This window comes from Ciona robusta, chromosome 12, assembly GCF_009617815.1.
Source record: "Ciona robusta chromosome 12, ASM961781v2".
Classification (NCBI taxonomy): domain Eukaryota; kingdom Metazoa; phylum Chordata; class Ascidiacea; order Phlebobranchia; family Cionidae; genus Ciona; species Ciona robusta.
The window spans coordinates 7,268,765-7,288,118 of record NC_143246.1 but is presented as its reverse complement, the minus strand read 5'-3'; the positions used below and the strand labels follow the sequence as shown (position 1 = coordinate 7,288,118).

The window sequence follows — 19,354 nt, the reverse complement described above, 5'->3', positions numbered from 1 at the left end:
TTTCCAAGACATAAGACGTCCGATGGGCAGACAAAAATTAAGAACCCCCGCGCTGGGACACGGCATAAAATATGGGACAAAAAAGGCTATGTATAGTAGGGTAGGGTGGGGGAAGACGGGACAACTTTAGCACATAATATCCAAATATCCTGATCGTGTTTTAAACAATTAACAACGGTGTATGGAAGTCGTGGAGATACAGTTTTTATAATTCTCTGGTTTTGTTTTGTTTACTACCAAATGGGACGAGAAAATAGGATGAAACAGTGTCCCATCTCCCCCCACCTATATCGTATACAGTATTTTATTCACGCCACTGTACCGATGGAAGTTAGCCCAGCACTACGATACGACACAGCAAGTAATAATATAATTGCTTCCATTGTATAACACATAGAGGATTAAGCTTGGACGGGAACACCTGGGGTGTGTCTGATATCCATGTAGTCGTGGTATGGGCACGTAATGTAGTGTTGGGCAATATTTTGCCTATAGTTACGGGGTGTATATATAGGTTGTGTGTTGTATATAGATTTTATATGTGGGAGCCTGTGTGTGTGTGTAGCATACGGCTGTCAATACGTTTATATCGTGGACCAAGTGTGTTGTATAAAAGCATTGAAAGTATAAAGTACTGTTGGGTAAGTTGAAATACCTTTAAGATGGAGAACCTTTTTTACAGACAAATTTATTATATTGTGGCTTGGTTATTTGTATAGTTGTTAAAAAAGGGCTTTTTAAAATTCTAACCTCTTTACGTTTACAGAAGTAACTGCCATAGTGTATTGTCCTGTTAGAAATGTACCTTTGAGACTGTAGTGTTATATGCTCTTACTATGATGGAACATGTAAAGAAAGTTGGTGCGGGCATTAACCAAAGGAAATTCATGCTTTTGGTTGTCATCTTAACTTTGCTGCCTGGTACGATGCAGATACGACCGAAACAATTAAGCAAGTGTTATGCTAAAAGCAAGAACCCGATAGAATGCAACCCTGAGTTTGAAAATATTGCCCTCAAGAAAAGAGTCGAAGTTTCAGAGACGTGTGGTCTTGAAGGAAGGGAGCCTTTCTGTCGGTTGGTGGAAGAAGAGAACACGGTGTCACGTGTGTGTGACGTATGTGAGGCCACCGGACGGCGATCCCACCCTGCTAGTTACTTGACTGATATCAACAATAAACATAACTTGACATATTGGCAATCGAAGACCTTTCAAAGTGGGGAAGATCAGAATAGAGAAGTCGAGTTGACGATATCTTTTGAAAAAGAATATGAGATATCTTATATTTACATGCAGTTCTATTCACCCAGGCCCGCCGCTATGATCATTTATAAGTCAATGAACCACGGTAGAACGTGGGTACCATACCAATACTATGCTGAAAACTGCCTGAGAAGGTTTCATAAGCCTTATAAAAGAGAAGCGAATGAGACAAATGAACAAGAGGTACTGTGTTCAGAAGATTTCAACAATTTGTATCCCTTCAGTCTCGGTGCTCTGGTGTTTAACCCGAAAGATGGGCGGCCTTCTGAGGACGATTTCGAACATAGTTTTATTCTACAAAATTGGGTCACAGCTACGGATATAAAGATTGTATTGGCTGGGTTGCATGACATACCACGGAACCCGACGACTCTTTCAAGGATTTCAAGAGAAAGTCGGTCTGCTATTGAAGCAAGGCAGGGCAGAAGGCGCCTAACTCCAATTCCTAGGGGGGGAGTTACTCGCGGGGGGAGGGCAGTTGCTACCCGGGCAAGCAAGACTGAGTTGCGACATACAGGTGTTCGCGTGTCTGGTGGGACAGATATTTTAGTCAGCAACCCTGGCGCTACTTCCACTCCGTATAGTTTTGGTTCTAGCTCTTATTATGCGATCAATGATATCAGTATTGGAGGTGTTTGCAAGTGCAATGGTCACGCTGATCGATGTATAAAGAAGAAAGGGAAGATGGTTTGTGATTGTAAACACAAGACAACGGGACCGAACTGCGAGACATGCAAAGCTTTCCATAAGGACCGACCGCCTAAGCGAGCTACGAAAACAAACGCGAACGAGTGCATTGGTAAGTGAACTGTAATAGTGAAAGTTCTACATTCTATTTGGGTGATGCCGTATAGTGAGGCACGCCATGGAACCTGAGATTTGTGCCATTGTTGGCAGATTACCCTAACACTCGAGATGTTATAACTGATTTAGTGACCACTAGGTTGAGAAATGTCCGGTAAATATCATGTCCAAAGTCACATACGTCAATCAGTATTGAGCCAAGCAATAGCGTGAAGTTTCTTAACAGAACAAACAAAGAAATATCTGCGCTAAACAACGCTGGGTGTAAATATTTCTTTGTTTGTCCTTTTTGCACCGAGGTTGTGTAAAAGTAACGCCTTTCGAAAGAACAAACAAAGGAAACATCTAGGCTGCCCTTTGCCGAACAAAACTGGGTGTGGATATTTCTTTAATAAATCTTTAAATCTAAATTCACGCTGTTGTGCTGTAAACTCGACTTATCTGAAACAACTTCAAAACATATCGCGCGAGGTTATGAGATGTTGCATTTCAGCTTAAACGTTGCTGAATCTGTCCGGTTTAAAACTTATGGCTTTGATGTTAAACCTTTAAATCTGTTGTTTCACCAACTTCAGCTTAAGCGAGGATTAAAGTTTCCTGTTGTGTTAAGCGCCACCTGCAACCATGTACAGCAAGATGCGCAGGTGATTCGTCAAAGTTTAGAACACGTTGACGTCTTTTAAGCGACATAAAAAATTTCATTTTTTTATGTTTAATTAATATTACTGACGTAATACATCATTTGACCAATTGGGCAGAAGCGTGAATTCAAACCGACCAATCAGGGGCGTTTCCGTTCCCTTGTTAACCAACTGACCAGTTGTTCCGCTTGACTGCGCACAGCAGGTGTGTCCACTTTGTCCGAACAAGAATGACCATTATTACGTAATGAAAGGAAACTAAGTAGCCACTGTTACGTAGATAAAAGCAAAAGATAAATGACCGACGCTTATCGCTCGCGGATTCTTTAGTCAACAACTTTTTCACAAAATTTAATGAAATATTTTATTATCAATTGTTTACCGAAATTTAATAAAAAATGATAAAAAAATATTTTTATGAAAAAAATAGTAAGGAATCTTTATTTAAAAACTTCTTCGCTAAAATTTATTAAATATTTTTATCATTTGTTTACCGCTCCAATTAAACACACACGGTGGTACGGAGTTGTAGCATTACGTGCAAAACTTGACGACATCGGTTGACAGTGGCACGCACAATTAATCATGGCATTTCAACATTCGGTTCGAAGATTCGCTGCACGATATACTTATTACGTCACAATGGTATAAATATCTTGTGAAAAACTGCGATTGTGACGTAACAGGGGAATCCCGGTTGTTTGTGGAACAAATTCAATTGTGACGGTGCGTGACGTCATATAGAGTGTCTATCATTCGATTGTGATCTAATAAACGATCCTTTGTCAATGGAAGACGACATATAAGCACCTGTGTCGCTTCTTGCGCATTTATGTCACGGATCGTCAAAACATAAATACATCGGGGGTTGATTTGTTGATTTTGCGGGAATCTTGTCATCGTAGTGCCGCCATGAGATATACTGAGACTCGATCCTAATTATAAAGGTTCAAAGCGTTGAAGTTTGATGTTGTATACCATCGTAGCATGAAACAACATACAAGGCTTGTTGTTGTTTGTATTACCTCCCAGATCGTATCGGATTTAAGAAGGTCAAACTATTACTATGGTTCGGCGTTGTTCAGTAGCTTATATAGAACTAGAGTATGCGGGTTCGACGCTCATTGCTGCTACAATTGCAGGCTTCCGTGTTCCTAATAAGAACTATAAGAAAAATCACCCACAAAGTTACATATCTGGTAACTCGTAAGCAGACACCAGGTGTATGAAACAAAACAACCCTATTATAATCCACGCCACGCGAAGATAAATCATGTTCTCTGTTCATTTGGATCAAGAATGAACAAAATCAAATTCGACAAAACTTTATAATATCTCGCGAATTCTTTAAACAAAGTTTATTGTTCGGTAACCTTCCTTCTCTGTGACGTCACAGAGGAAGTTTAAACATTTGATTAAATATTTGGAAACACCGCGGGAAGTGAGACTATAGTCGGTTCTAGAATTTCGAACAAAGGATTCGAAAAGTTTTGCACTTGGCTGTAACCGCAAGAGCAATCGGAAAGATTGTGACGTCACAATGTGAACAATGGGTTGTTGAAGCAGACAATGAAATGTCGCGGAAGACAATGAAACGCGGTTGGCTTCGAAACGAAACTTAGCGAAATATACGCGGTGAAGATTCTGCAAACTTCGCTAAATAAATAAAACATCAAAATCTTATAAAATAAGTATCAATAACATGGAAATGTTATAACATATAACGAACGCGGAAATTGCAATAAAATATTAAGTCTTTTTCAACAACACAGGAATATTTCAACAAAATGAACCGAGAGATAAACAATGTGTGTTCGAGACAGACTTTGACAAAGTTGCGCCATTTTAATTTCCATTTTGTATTCGTTACCAAAACGGGAAAGGCTGAAACAGTGTCGAACCAGATGCAATACATTTTCCACCAAAATACGAATAGCATTGCGGTCATTTTATAATTCAGTCAATAGTAGGTTGGGGTAAGATGGTTCACGCTTTCATTCTCTTTTATTGTTCCATTTGGTAGTAAACAAATAATATTTACAGAATTATATGATCGTATCAGAACGACTCTAAAAGAGCGTTGTTGGTTGTTCAAAACTTATATGTTTTTAACTTTGTGTATTTTTTCAGCTTGCAATTGCAATATGCACGCCAAGAGATGCCGATTCAGCGCCGACTTATTTGAAAAGTCGGGTGGTACAAGCGGGGGAGTTTGTGTTAAGTGTAGACACAACACACATGGCCGATATTGCCATAAATGTAAGCCTGGATTTTACAGGAACAACAAAACCAAGTCGATGTCGAACAGGAGAGCTTGTAGGCGTAAGTACAAGTGTGCCAACGAACATAATTTGCTAATCCACGTGGAGTGCATAGTGTGTATTATAGACAGGTTTCCTATAGGAGTATGTAAGGCGTTATGATATCATAATCGTATTAGGGGTTCGCCATTTTCCATAGCGGGTGAGCGCTATTCTCCTGTGACGTCATAATGATTCAACAATCAAACGCGTGACTTTCACACCTCGTAACAATCGAATTGTTTCCACCAACGAAAATCGCGGTGGCATCTAAAAGACAATCTACACTCATGGGAACACGGGGGTGGTTAAAACGTCGGCCATGGGAACGTCTCCGATCGTTTGCGCGACAATATAAAACAAAGTAGTACAAAGTAGTGAGGAGCTGAATCCCGTGTATTCGTATGTTAAATCCCACGCTTCGGTAACACTACACCGCAGTGTTGCGCAACGAAAATTAGGGGATATTGTTTGAAAAGTAACAAAAGCGTTTTGTTTTTTTCGAAAGAATTAAACCGATCTTTATAAAATTATCGGCCCTGAAACTGTACGTGCTTTAACATATTAAAGAAACTCATTTTACTACTTTCAATGGTGGTAAGTATATTTACTTTACTTGAAAATTATGAATTTAAAATGTAAGTTAAATCGCAATGGCCATAAAGTGTTTACAATTAAAAAGGTTACCTTCGGAAAAATGCTACGTTTGCGGTATTTTGTAGTAGTGTTCACGGTTTATTATATTCGCGAAAATATATGTGGCAACACTTTAGAACCCCAGGGGAAGTAGCGACAGGTCAAATCATTGTGTTTTCACACATTTAACAATAGTGATTGTTGTTGGTCACGTGATAACACTTTCGAGGGACGAAGTCAGTTGTGGTTCATAAGAAAGTAATTATTTCTAATCAGGCGTTGTAATATGCACTTTAATTGCACTTTTTTTTTCTCACCACAAAATTTATAAACAAACTTCAAATACAAAATCAAAGCATATTTTAAACCTCAAGTATTTTTTTCGAGAAAAACACGGAATTTTCAATTAAATTCTGGCATGCGATGTTTGTTCTACAAATACAAGGCAGTGACATCACTTGTAATTAAATTTTTCAACGAGGTTGGGTTTTAATTAAGTTCTCATATCGAGCAGCTGTGCGGAAATACGGGGAGTAATTTCGAAGCAATATTTTCATTCCCGCCTTATATTTATTACGCCATTAAATATCGGTTGTAAATAATCACATCAGTAATACCGAGGTGTCGAGTATTTGATGTATATTCCTGGTAATCCCATGGGTGGTAGCAACAGAGAGGCCAAATTCGTATCTTATTCATTAATGCTGTGACCTTGCGCGTATCCGAATTAATTAAAAGTCATTCAAGCGGAGAGAATAGTGACGTCACAGTAGTATAGAACACATTCATTATTACAAAACAAACAAATTGTTTGAAAACAATACTCATTATACTAACTGTTTGCTGATTGGATGATATTATCCAATCATAGTTCACCGCTTCCAGATTAATTATTACGTCATTATGACGTCACGATTGAATGCCTGCGCACACGTCACATCGCGCATGAGCACTTTTATATTTTGTTATTTTATAAAGTTATTATTTGAAGACTTGATTCTTTCAGGAGTTGTTAGATTTGCAAAAAGCGAGAAATTGTTTTTTTTTGTTTTTAAACTAATATTGGCAACGAACTAACTAAGCATGCGCCGATAGTTATAAAGGCATGGTGGTACTAACGTGTAGCATGGTGGATTGAAACTAACAGTACGGTTGCTCTGAAAACGGGCGCATATATTAGTGCATTGAATATTTTGTTATAACGCTGTTTTTGAAGTCGAAAGCAGCGCATTGTGCATGTTGTGTTTAACACGCAGACTCCTAACATTACGTTGTATATTAGCGTGTAACTGCAATCCGGTGGGCTCGCTGGGGAGGCATTGCGACCAGGTTACCGGTCAATGTATATGCAAGCAACACGTTACGAGAAGGAGGTGCAACTATTGTGTAAAAGGCTACAAGCAGACTGATTCCCCCGACGCACCCTGCGCCAGTATGTATCTCTAATACGTGGCTGTAGGACTTGATTCTGTTAGGCTATCGCTCGTCTGCTGTTATGGCACGAAGCTTAAAGATATTCAGCGATATATAGGCCTATATTAGCTTGCATGATTGCATGGTACGCTAAAATTGCATCTGTTTTGCGGGGATTTAACTTGCGCCAGTCATATATATGGCTGCATAGCCGGCCCAGCGGCCTGGACATTCGATAACCCTGAAAGAATCAAGTCTTAACAGACCACGCTTATATTTTGATTTGCAATGTTAAGCGTGGTGGTAACTTATAACTCGATAAACACAACTCAGCGGCGACATCGTGCGGTTAACAATTCTAACTTGTTTTTCCAGGAATTCCTGTTGTAACTGGCGCTACCACAGCTAAACCAGGTAAAGTATAAATAAACCTACCATAACAAATACAGTGGTTCACAAGTTAGCTTTACCAACGATACATTACCAAACTTAAAATAAACAACACAAACACCCCAATAACATAAACCTTAAAATATATTTCAGTTCTTTGATTAAATTGTTTTTTTTGTTTTGCCGTTAGATTTAAGCCTGAATCGGTTCAATATCTTTTTAAAGCCCTGATCTAGGCATTTTTTACTTATAAATATTGACAGTTACAGATAATAAACGTATATGGGCCTGCTTTACTGTCCTGACTTAAACGTACTTCGCCTGTCATTATTACGTTATTTCATACAAAGCTAACGTTAATCCCTATTCGTCTAACCCATGTATTAAATATTCCAGCTTGCCCACGAACATGTAGCAGCTCAAAAGCTGTAAGAATACCTCCAGCTAAATATTGTAAGATGGAATACGGTAAGTCTACTTGTAACAATGTTATGAAGTAATTTCCATGATATATATAGTAGGGTGGGGAAGATGGGACACATTTTTATTCTATTTACTCGTCCCATTTGGTAGTAAACAAAGAACATTTAAAGAACTAGTAAACCGAATCTTCACGACTTTCATAGACCGCTGTTAATTGTTTAAAACAGGATCATATTATATGTGCTAAAGGTGTACATTCTTCCCCAAATCCATATATACCAAAGCGGTTTTACGTTTATACGTTTATACTTTCACGTCACCAGCTATTTCGTCATTTAAATTGTGACGTCACATTACTGACGTCATACGAACTACTTATAACAGTTCTTACGTCTCTAAACCTTCGTTTAATAAATGACGCCACATAAGAGTTTTGCCTCTGACGTATATATGACGTCATGCAGGTTTTTACAATATGACATATAATATCATGACGTCACATATGCTATGATGACGTCACGCTAGGTTCATCTTATGACGTCGCACAAATACCTAACCACTCTAATGTTATACAGCCGTGATGGTAAGAGTAACCGGGAAGATCAGGATAGGAAGAAGGACCAGCATCACTTACCAAGTACTCCGGGTGTTTAAGAGGGGAGGCATGAGGTTGAAGAAGAAGGAGATGATTGACATCCAGGTCAGGGATCGAGTCCTACAGTGTCTATGTCCCAGGTAAGATGGGGCTGTTGGGTGGGAAGGGTTAGTTAAGGGGTTGGGGTGTATGTAATTTGTCTACCCTTCCATGGCGGGGCAACGACAGTCATTATAACACGGATATTCTGTTCCATACACTTTGTATCAGCTTACAAATTACCGCGTATGTGGGTTAAGAAACCATGCATTTTGTTCAACACTTTTTCTTATGCACTTTTTACCCGTAGCATGTTTTAACGACTACCGTTTTTCCACTAATTCCTTTCTTTTCATTGTGGTAATTAATTTGAGCTTTGCAAAGGTACTCAAAGATAAATAAAAATTAAATTATTTAAAAATAAATAAAATTTAAATTTCAGGTTGCGAGTGAACCGAACATATTTGTTGCTTGGTAAATACGCGAGGTCAGATGGAAATCTAAGAATGACGATTGATAAAAACTCTGTCATTATCAGCTGGTTAAACAAATATAAGAAAATGTTACGAAGGGTGGCGAAGCGAGCACGAAAACGAAGTAAATGTTGAACCTTAGCCACCCCGGCTTTGTGTAAGAAGTGGCGCCCAAGATTCGGTTCCGAAAAAATCCGATTTCGACCGAAGTTTGCCGATGTGAGATTAAGGTTAAAATGGTCGTGAGGCGTTTTAACGAACTTTATTGTTCTTTGTCAATACGCATTATGACGACAGAGACGATGACGTAAGCTGGTCGATCATTCAAGTGCTTTTATATTCATTGTCCCGTTTTACTTTTATATTTATTTTGTTTTTGACACTGTAACGCCATGTTATCTAATGTAAAACTGGGCACGTGAATACGTAACAATGCAGGGGTATTTATATATCACATGACGTATCCGCTATTGAGAAATTCTACACAATAAATTTACCTTTATCCCAAAGCAAATTTCAATTATAAGCACCTTCAATTGGCGATAAATTTAACTTCAAAACATCATACAAAGTAATTAGACGCATGACCATATATACAAAGACAAAGTTTTCAAAGTGGATACGTTTTATGATATACATCTCACCAAATTTCAAGTATTACGTCATAAATTAATGTTGTTTCTATGTCCGATTCTATTTCGAACCCGAACGCTGCATATTTGGGTCCTTGCTCGCTTGTTTTTCAACTTTTCGCCTTTTCATCGCGAATTAGATATTTCTTCAAGTAAAAGATCATCGTAGATATTTGTGTGGTTGTTAAGTTAAGCTAGTGTAGATACGAGTCGCGGTGCCGGGGTACAGGGTGTTTAACGAACTTGCCCGCCGTGGAAAAGTGGTAAGGGCGCCTTACAGAAACCCAGAGGAGATCGGTTCAAGGCTCGATGCTGCTATCAATATTGTTGTATGTGTCCTTGTGCAAGACAACCCATTGCTTCAACCCACCCAATACTGGGTGGCCAAATTATCAGCCATACATAAAAAATCCCCTAAAAATAATCACCCACAAAGTAACATACATGGTAACTCGTAAGTTGGCACGAGGTGTATCAACACCCGTGTGATAACGACTGTCGTTTTTCGGTCACGCGAGGATAAAGTAAGTTACATTCATTCGTTCACATTCAATAAAATAGTTTCGATTCTTAAGACATTGGGCAATATGTGCATAGGTGACTCATCCTACTATATCTAAATACTAAACAAATGCTTACCTGTTGGGTTCTTGAACGCGAAAGATATCCATATTAAGTCAAATTGTTTATTTTGTGACATCATAATTAAATTACACTTTCTATCGCTTACTAACCCAGGCCTGTACAACAGTAATATAATACACGTCTATAAAGTTCATTCAAATAAACTAATGTTAAAAACCATGGAAACAAACTGGTTATAAACATTAGGCTTAAAACCATAGACTCAGCCACAACAACGTAACAGTAGGTGAACCAAAAGCGGATAAAGGACTCAAAAAGCAAAGCAGGCGTCTAGGCATGCACCTCGCGTAGTAATGATTGTTTTTCAAGGCCTCGGAGAAATTCGTAACGCGTGGATTTGGTTGATGAGAGCGCTCGCATCATAATCAGAGGTTAATTGGTTCAACTCGATGCTGCGACACGAGGTGTGTGAAACAGAACACCCATGTTGTTGCCCCGCCATGCGAGGATATGTAAGTTACATACATGGTAACTCGTAAGCAGGCATGAGGTGTATGAAACAGAACACCCATGTTGTAACGACTGTTGTTGCCCCGCCATGCGAGGATAAATAAGTTACATACATGGTAACTCGTAAGCAGGCATGAGGTGTATAAAACAGAACACCCGTGTTGTAACGACTGTTGTTGCCCCGCCATGCGAGGATATGTAAGTTACATTTGCTTAATCAATCATTACTTTACGGCCTCCGTCTCAACAGATTCGTAACCGGCTATTTCCCGCCGGCTAATTCCCCCCGGCTATTTCCCCACCGGCTAATTCCCCCCAATGACTATTTCCCCCCGGCTAATTCCCCCCAATGACTATTTCCCCCCGGCTATTTCCCCCCCGTGACTATTCCCCTCCGGCTATTTCCCCCCCAAGACTATTTCCCCCCGGCTATTTCCCCCCCGTGACTATTCCCCTCCGGCTATTTCCCCCCCAAGACTATTCCCCTCCGGCTATTTCCCCCCGGCTAGTTCCCCCCGTGACCTTTCCCCCCCGGCTATTTCCCCCCGATGACTATTCCCCCGGCTATTTCCCCCTTGGCTAGTTCCCCCCGTAACCATTCCCCCCGTGACTATTCCCCCCCGGCTCTTTCCCCCCGGCTATTTCCCCCCGGCTATTTCCCCCCCCGGCTATTCCCCCCGGCTATTTCCCCCGGCTATTTCCCCCCGGCTATTTCCCCCGGCTATTTCCCCCCCGGCTATTTCCCCCCCGTCTATTTCCCCCCGGGTATTTCCCCCCGGCTATTTCCCCCCGGCTATTTCCCTTCCGACTGTTCCTCCACCGGCTGTTTCCCCCCATGACTATTCCCCCCTGTGACCATCGTGTTAGGGTGTTAGGGGTTAGGGGTTAGGGGTTAGGGGTTAGGGGTTAGGGGTTAGGGGTTAGGGGTTAGGGGTTAGGGGTTAGGGGTTAGGGGTTAGGGGTTAGGGGTTAGGGGTTAGGGGTTAGGGGTTAGGGGTTAGGGGTTAGCCGTGGATAATAGTCTCGGGGGGAAATAGCCGGGGGGAAATAGTCCCGGGGGGGGGGGAATAGTCCCGGGGGGAATAGCCTGGGGGAATAGTTACGGGGGGAAATAGCCGGGGGGGAATTAGCCGGGGGGAATAGTCACGGGGGGAAAATAGCCTGGGGGAATAGTTACGGGGGGAAATAGCCGGGGGGGAATAATCACGGGGGGGAATTAGCCGGGGGGAATAGTCACAGGGGGGAAATATCCGGGGGAATAGTCACGGGGGGGAAAATAGCCGGGGGGAAATAGCCGGGGGGAAATAGCCGGTGGGAAATAGCCGGGGGGGAAATAGCCGGGGGGAATGGTCACGGGGGGGAAATATCCGGGGGGGAATAGTCACGGGGGGGAAATAGCCGGGGGGGAATGGTCACGGGGGGGGATTTAGCCGGGGGGAAATAGTCAGGGGGGGGAGTAGCCGGGGGGGAATGGTCACGGGGGGGAATTAGCCGGGGGGAATAGTCAGGGGGGGAATAGTCACGGGGGGGATGTAGCCGGGGGGGAATAGTCACGGCGGGGAAGTAGCCGGGGGGGAAATAGCCGGGGGGGAAATAGCCGGGGGGGAAATCGCCGGTGGGAAAACGCCTGGGGGGATATAGCCTAGAACCCAACAGATTAGGTGGGAAACCTTCCTAGCTAACTCTCTTTAGTGTTAATCTCTGCTACCACCTAGCGGTTGTATAAATATGAATTTATTTTCAAGAATTGCACAGTCGAAGCAATAAAGCATGAAACAATACAACGAAGTAATAATACATAAATTATAACGCAGCAATACCGTAAATATTTAAACACAACACTAATCACAGTAAATATGGTTTTGTTACAATGCACAACATATAGAAAGTAAATCAAAACAAATATACAATGTTTTGCTATTGTTGCTACCAGAAATAACGTAATACTAATTTTCTTTTGTTACGTTATTTTTTGCACCAACGTTTTGTCTGCCACCTGGCAAGACGTCATCATATTATGACAACTATTGGTTCAACAAAGTTAATGTTTATACTTTAAAGTAATTTGTATTATAGTAGGTGGGGGAAGATGGAACACCTGTCCATTTTATTTTCCCGTCCCATTTTGTAGTAAACAATGAACATTCAAAGAATTATAAAACCGTATCCTCACGACTCCCATAGACCGTTGTTAATTGTTTAAAACACGACCAGGATATTTGTATGTTATGTGCTAAAGGTGTCCCATCTCCCCCCTACTATATTACAATATATCATGAATGATTATCAAATGAACTTTTGTTGACTGTAAACATGAATAATCAGATCAACATCAATATACCGTTGGTAATAATTTGCATAGTTCATAAAGTTAAGTTCTATTAAAGCAGCATTGGAAACAACAATTAACCAAAACTTTTTGGGGTATTAGCCAACTGTGGCTTAAATCTTAATCCCAGCTTTGCCATAGGGCCTCAAACATATATATTAGAATATATAGTAGGGTGGGGGAAGACGGGACACCTTTAGCACATAATATGCAAATATCCTGATTGTGTTTTAAACAATTAACAACGTTCTATAGAGGTCGTGGGGAAGCGATTTTATAATTTTTGGAATGGTTTTTGCTTACTATCAAATGAGACAAGAAAATAGAATAAAAAGGTGTCCCATATTTCCCCACAGTACTGTACAATGAAAGCTTAAGACTGTAAATAATGGTAAGCATAAACGTAGCGTACGGCAATTAGTAATAATGTTCGTACCCTCAAGACTCACATAGACCGTTGATAATTGTTTAAAACTTGATCAACTTATTGGAATATTATGCGCTGAAAGTGTCCCATCTTACCCCACCCTACAATCTGAATGTAAGGAATGTTGAAACTAATGCTTCTGTGGTCCAACAGCAATCAATGCAATAATAGCAATGGCAAGGAGAATTATTATCATCCATAAAACTGAAATAAATAAGCAGTTTAAATATGGAAATATATAATAGGACTTTACAGCTTATGGTGGCTCTACAGAGATGCAGTGGTTAGAACACTGGTAGCTAAGAAGGTACAAGATTCAAAGCTTAATGCTGCCACCACTGTGGGCATATGTGTCCTTGGGCAAGACACTAAACAAAATTGCTGCAAACCAGTGGTCATTAATGGGTTGTTTAAGTTGTCAGTCATACAGAAAATAATCACCCAAAGTTACATACGTGGTAGCTTGTGAGTAAGCACGAGATGTATGAAACAGAACACCTGTGTTATAACGACTGTCGTTGCCCCACCATGCGAGGATCAACAAATTACATTTATTCACAACTTACTACAAGAAGATGACTTTCTTGATATTTTCAAAACGCTCGTTGTTTGTTGTTTAATCCTGGAATCAGTTTCTTCGATTCTACCATGGATGTCATCAATTAACTCTGTCGGTGGAAAATAAAGTCATAAATATATATATGGTGTATTGTTGCAATACATTACATTGCACCACATTACACAAAGCAATTTATTCAAATGTTAAACTTTATCTCAACTATTATTAAACGTCTATTAGTCTATTGTCACATAGGAGGATATCTGTGTCAAGTACCATTCACATTGTTACTTAATGGAAGAAGGGGAAAGGTTCTATTTGAGGCTGACGATGCCAATTAAGCGAAATATATATCTCCAATACAACAACTGGTTGGACATAATTTTTGTCTGTTACGTTTTCATGGCACCTTATCCTTAATGGAAGAAAGATTCTTTTTCAATAAACTGGATATTCCTGCTTGCATTGAACTTGTGAGATTGGGCTAAGCTAGAAAATTGATGTCAATATGTCGTAATAACATAACAGTTACCAAAAACAGCCACTACAACACAATAGAACAATGCCCATCACACAACCCACCATTCTGATAGTCAGCTTCCTTTCCTATGTTGATACCAATGTTTTTTTGCCGACTCAGCGTTTCTGATAAAACGTCCAATCCAGCATCTTGGTCTGTTGATAAAGAGGAATGCATTAATAAATGGAACTTGTTTGCTCTTAAGGGGCTGGGTAACAACAGTCGTTATAACAGGCGTATTATAAAACCACTGGCATTAATGACATACACCAAAAGTTTGGGTGTTGGGGAATGGTCCAAACCTGGTCTAAATTCCTGGTCCTTAGACCTCATCCACAAACAAAACAAAGTAGAGCCATGGTGGCAGCATTGAACCTTGAACCCGGTATAATAGACTTACGAATTATGCTCTTTAAATACTGATCCATGGACTATTGTTCAAAACATAACCAGCCACATTTAAATTTAAATGCAATTTATATCGTTGCATAGTATCACTGTGAGCCTTGAACCCAATATACTCTGGTTACAATATTAGCCTTGTAAGTAAAACACACCACCATTAAACACGACACCTCGTATAACTTGTGCTTGTTGCTTTCTATATTCTTCTAATGAAAGATTAGAATTCCTTTCCGCCGTATCCAACCATGGGTTGCCGTATGAAGATTGACTTTGGTCGTGATTAGACGATAATAACGCAACTCTGCAACATAGAGATCGTGTATATATTATAGACATCACATATTTATAGTTACTTTCAATATTAACATTACAGCCCGTGTAAGATTGTCTTCATTTTAAACACTTGGTTTAAAAAGAAAACCAAATACACATTAATTATAGATTGATATCACTTTTGTTTATAGTTTTGTAAAGAATATTTCATGGGGTTTAAGTGTTTTTAAATCTGGGAATAAATTGTTAAAGCAGTTGGCACACATCGTCAACATAGAGGAGTTAATAGTAGGGTGGGGGAAGATGGGACACCTTTAGCACATAAAATCCAAATATCTTGATTGTGTTTTAAACAATTAACAACGGTCTATGGAAGTCCTGAAGATACGGTTTTATAAATCTTTGAATGTTTGAAAATAGAAGTAAAAGATGTCCCATCTTCCCCAACCCTACTATTAACTCCTCTATGTTGACGATGTGTGCCAACTGCTTTAACAAATTTAAAACAAACAACCCACCTCTCAGCAGCAGAACTAGTGGATAATGATCGTTCAGCAGCTTTATCCAGGATTCGAACTTTTGTGCTCAAAGTATCGAGAAGGTTTTGTCGTCTCTCTACCTCCCCGTGTGTCCTGTGGATGAAAAGAATATTTATTTTGGCATTAAACAAATAATTGTATGTTACTGTGAGGTAAGATGGATATTGTTAGCACAAAATAGCCCATTTTTTCTGATCTTGTTTTAAACTAACAAAGCTTCCTTAAAGTGACACACACTGACACACAGTTATAAAACTCTGTGTTTACTACTAGATGAGCGAGAAAAAGAGAAGGAAAAAATGTCCCACCCTATCTACTATAATACTCTATTTCAAAACACCATAGAAATAAAATCAATGTTCTTACGTAGTATGGGATTTAGCAGATCGAATTAAATCCAGTCTTAACTTCTCTGTCATTGATTTTAAGTTCAATAAATCTTTCTTGATCAAACAGTTAACCTGGGGTGGAAGGATTTGGTATAAATATTGTAGTGGTTGGAGCGCTTGCTTCATAACCAGAGGGTACAAGATTCAAAGATCAATGCTGCTAGTAATAAGTATTGAAGGGGTTATGGGCCAACTCTGTCCAAATCCCAGGTATCGTGGCATGCCTCGCTGTAGGACCTCACCCATATAGTATAGAGTGTGGGGTAAAGGGCCAACGCTGCTCTAAATCCCAGGTTTTTATCCTTGGTCCATACATACCCCTTACAGAATATATATGTGTGTCCTTGGATAACACACACCACACATAGTATATTCATACACCTCCTGTAAAAGAAACAAACCTTTGAAACACTTCCTCCAAGCCTTATTTCCTTATTCCTGTCGTTTATAGATTCAGCAACATCTTGACAAAGTTGTTGGCAACTTGAGTAATCTGCTTGCCTGTGTTAAACATATTGTGGGTGGTGGTCATATATATGAATGGTGGGTGGGGGATATACCAAGGTAATTTCTAAGTTACAATTCTTGGTTTTAAGTCCTAATGAAAAAGCATAATGCATAACAAATATGAATATCGATACTTTGGTGCAATCATAGAATTAAAGCCATCGGAACCATACTTTTAAAACGCAAGGAAGGCAGAGATACACACAATCCTGTAAAACAAATCCAACTTGTTGATTGACAGACACAACATTATAACACAGCAAGCACACAGGTGTTCCGTTTCGTACACCTTGTGCTTGTTTACGAGTTACTACGTATGTAACTTAAACTTAGTGGGTGATTATTTTGTTATCTTACTTACCACATGAAACAAAGTTTTCTCACAAACCAATCAACTAAGCAACCATAATTATGAAACTATATCGCTCTGAAAAATAATAGAAAACATAAAAATGGGAACCTAAAAAACAATAATAAGTACGCATTATTATTATAAAAAGTATGTGAAAATCAATTAGGAACACGATTGTAGAAATAAAACTTAACTCCCTGGCGTAATAACAAGTCCCCATGTCTTGCCATAGGCCCTCATCCATATGAATTAAAAGTGATAGATTTCAAATCACAGAAGTTTGAACTTTTTTCTTAAAGCAAAATGTAAAAACAATAACAGTGCATCTAACACACAGTGACTCGAAATATTTCACTTTTATTTTATATTCAAACATCTAATCAAAGTAATCAGCTATATCCATATTCGGGTCCAACAAGTTTTCACCTAATGCAGAAACATCAGTTTGATTTAAAATTAAATTTTCAAACGTTTCTTCTAAGTCGGTCTCCCCAATTAAAACACAACCAATAACTCGGCCGTTAAATAAAACAACCTTAACATACTCCTCGTTCATTTCAACACGTAGCAGGAATTCTAAGCTGTTTTTATTGTCATTATTTTTCTGAGCGTTATAATTTCCGAGTAAAACAACCTTTTTGCCGAAAAAACTCGTTACGTGCGCGAACAGTTCAAAACAAATATCAAGAGGAATATCTTCTTTCAATGTTGAATGTCCTGCCATGCATTGTGCCGCAAACAATCCCATTTGTCTTGCTTGTGTCCAAAGCCGCATCTGATGCCAATGCGGCGATTCTGGCCACTTGGTTGTGCTACATACATCTCCGGCAGCATAGACATCATATAACCCGACCACCCTCATGTTCTCGTCAATCTCAATACCGCTGTCGAGCCCAAAAGTGCACGAAAGATCGGTAAACAGCTGAACATTGGGGACGACACCTGTAGCGCTTATCACAAAATCACAAGCATGTGAGACAGCATTAGTTAACTTAACATGCAGAGGCCAATATTCACCACTTGGCTTCTTAGTTTCATGTAAGTTGCAACAATTATCACATCTTACATGCAAGTCCTGCACCTCGCACTCATATTCAACATTAACACCACAAATGTCGTCATTCGTTCCAGTTAAACTTAAACTCTGGTGCCAATCTGGCCCAAGAGCGCCTCCTAGAGTCTTGCTTTCCGTGGTATTAAAGTCCGAGACTTTATAAATCATTCGCTTAGATGGAATTTCAGTTTCAAAATTTTTTAACAAATCTTGTTTTCGTTGTAAAAATGGCAGAAAAAATTGTCCTGCCCCGCCATCAAAGAAAACATTGCTGATGGATTTGTCCTTGATTGCCCAAATCACTTCACAGTTCTTGATCTGAAACACAAGTTCTGTTGCGATCCCTCCATTCCCAACAACAACAACACGTTCCGATGATTTTAACATCTTGTCCAACTCCATAGCAGTTGCCGTGTCTCTTATCCCAACCACACGATTATTTTCGGGGAAAATCACATTTTGTCTTGCACCAGTACAAACACATACTTTATCATATGATATGGTTTCTCCACTACTTATAAATATCAACTTATCTTCAGTATCAATCCGCACGGCTGAGCATTTATGAACTTTTACATTCGGATGTTTTGACTCATATTCTGTAACTGGTATTTCAGTGACATCAAATGTGACTAAATTTCTCGTCAGTTCGTTGATGTTTCTTGCAGCTTTGATTATTGGTGTTGGTGACACAAGACAAACATTTGCATCAGGTGAATGGGCAAGCAGGGCTTCAGCACACGACACCCCAGCTATTCCACCGCCTATCACTACAAACCTAAACCCCATCACTGCTGTTATAGGAATAAGATATTTTACAAGTGATGAATAGTTGTTGTTAAACTATAAATGCAGGGTAACACAATGCGAAGGTCTGGGGTAATGGGACCTTTTTTGTCTAAACCTTAGGTACCAAGATGTACCACGTTGTAGGACCTCACAATCCTAGAATAAATCTGCATAAACTACTTAGACTTAGATCAAAAACTGTTAGGTGTCTTGCTAAAGGACACACCCCCAATGGTAGCAGCATCGAGCCTCGAACTCTGTATCCCTTGCTGGTTACAAGCGCTCTAACGTGTGCCAGGCCGCCGTTTTGAACTAAACTGATTTTGGATTAATTAATTTGTCTATTTATTATACCAACAGCAACAAAACTACACATAAACTACTAAAGCAGTCCTGGACATGCTCACATGCCTTTTCCAAACAATAACACTACCATAGCTGAGTTATGAGTATGCAACATCAGGGCAACAAAACTGACGCAACTTACGTCCAAAATGAAAACAAGAGA

At 39.7% G+C, this 19,354-nt stretch overlaps 3 protein-coding genes across 4 annotated transcripts; 1 reads left to right on the top strand and 2 right to left on the bottom strand.

Moving 5' to 3' along the window:
* Nucleotides 1-744: 744 nt before the first annotated feature.
* LOC149727357 (netrin-3-like) lies at nucleotides 745-9,780 on the top strand. Of its 2 annotated transcripts, XM_089890259.1 has the most exons (7): nucleotides 746-2,061; nucleotides 4,838-5,029; nucleotides 6,926-7,075; nucleotides 7,432-7,470; nucleotides 7,843-7,914; nucleotides 8,445-8,604; nucleotides 8,946-9,780. In XM_089890259.1, exons 1-7 carry the CDS (start codon nucleotides 837-839, stop codon nucleotides 9,109-9,111), a joined length of 2,004 nt encoding a protein of 667 aa, XP_089746385.1. In that variant the 5' UTR covers nucleotides 746-836; the 3' UTR covers nucleotides 9,112-9,780. The 2 variants fall into 2 exon arrangements, with proteins under 2 accessions (XP_089746386.1, XP_089746385.1); XM_089890260.1 differs by lacking the exon at nucleotides 6,926-7,075 and having other exon boundaries at nucleotides 745-2,061.
* Nucleotides 9,781-12,421: 2,641 nt separating this feature from the next.
* On the bottom strand, nucleotides 12,422-17,129 carry LOC149727356 (syntaxin-8-like). Its single transcript, XM_089890430.1, has 8 exons — nucleotides 17,013-17,129; nucleotides 16,546-16,645; nucleotides 16,122-16,216; nucleotides 15,735-15,848; nucleotides 15,114-15,244; nucleotides 14,601-14,693; nucleotides 14,026-14,127; nucleotides 12,422-13,663 (listed from the first exon to the last, which is right to left on the bottom strand). Exons 1-8 carry the CDS (start codon nucleotides 17,015-17,017, stop codon nucleotides 13,590-13,592), a joined length of 714 nt encoding a protein of 237 aa, XP_089746556.1. The 5' UTR covers nucleotides 17,018-17,129; the 3' UTR covers nucleotides 12,422-13,589.
* LOC149727355 (tRNA ligase complex-associated NAD(P)H dehydrogenase PYROXD1-like) lies at nucleotides 17,078-19,308 on the bottom strand. The gene has a single exon (XM_089890426.1). The coding sequence runs from the start codon at nucleotides 18,844-18,846 to the stop codon at nucleotides 17,380-17,382; it is 1,467 nt and encodes a 488-aa protein (XP_089746552.1). The 5' UTR covers nucleotides 18,847-19,308; the 3' UTR covers nucleotides 17,078-17,379.
* Nucleotides 19,309-19,354: the final 46 nt, after the last annotated feature.

What these genes read in the sequence shown, in the direction of transcription:
- LOC149727357 (XM_089890259.1), top strand. Translation starts at nt 837, where the DNA reads ATGATGGAACATGTAAAGAAAGTTGGTGCGGGCATTAACCAAAGGAAA. An exon ending in AAACGCGAACGAGTGCATTG is followed by an intron (nt 2,062 to 4,837) that starts GTAAGTGAACTG and finishes GTATTTTTTCAG; the next exon opens with CTTGCAATTGCAATATGCAC. An exon ending in ATATTGTAAGATGGAATACG is followed by an intron (nt 7,915 to 8,444) that starts GTAAGTCTACTT and finishes AATGTTATACAG; the next exon opens with CCGTGATGGTAAGAGTAACC.
- LOC149727356 (XM_089890430.1), bottom strand. An exon ending in TCTGCTAAATCCCATACTAC is followed by an intron (nt 15,849 to 16,121) that starts GTAAGAACATTG and finishes TTTCATCCACAG; the next exon opens with GACACACGGGGAGGTAGAGA. An exon ending in ACAAGCACAAGTTATACGAG is followed by an intron (nt 14,694 to 15,113) that starts GTGTCGTGTTTA and finishes CTTTATCAACAG; the next exon opens with ACCAAGATGCTGGATTGGAC.
- LOC149727355 (XM_089890426.1), bottom strand. Translation starts at nt 18,846, where the DNA reads ATGGGGTTTAGGTTTGTAGTGATAGGCGGTGGAATAGCTGGGGTGTCG.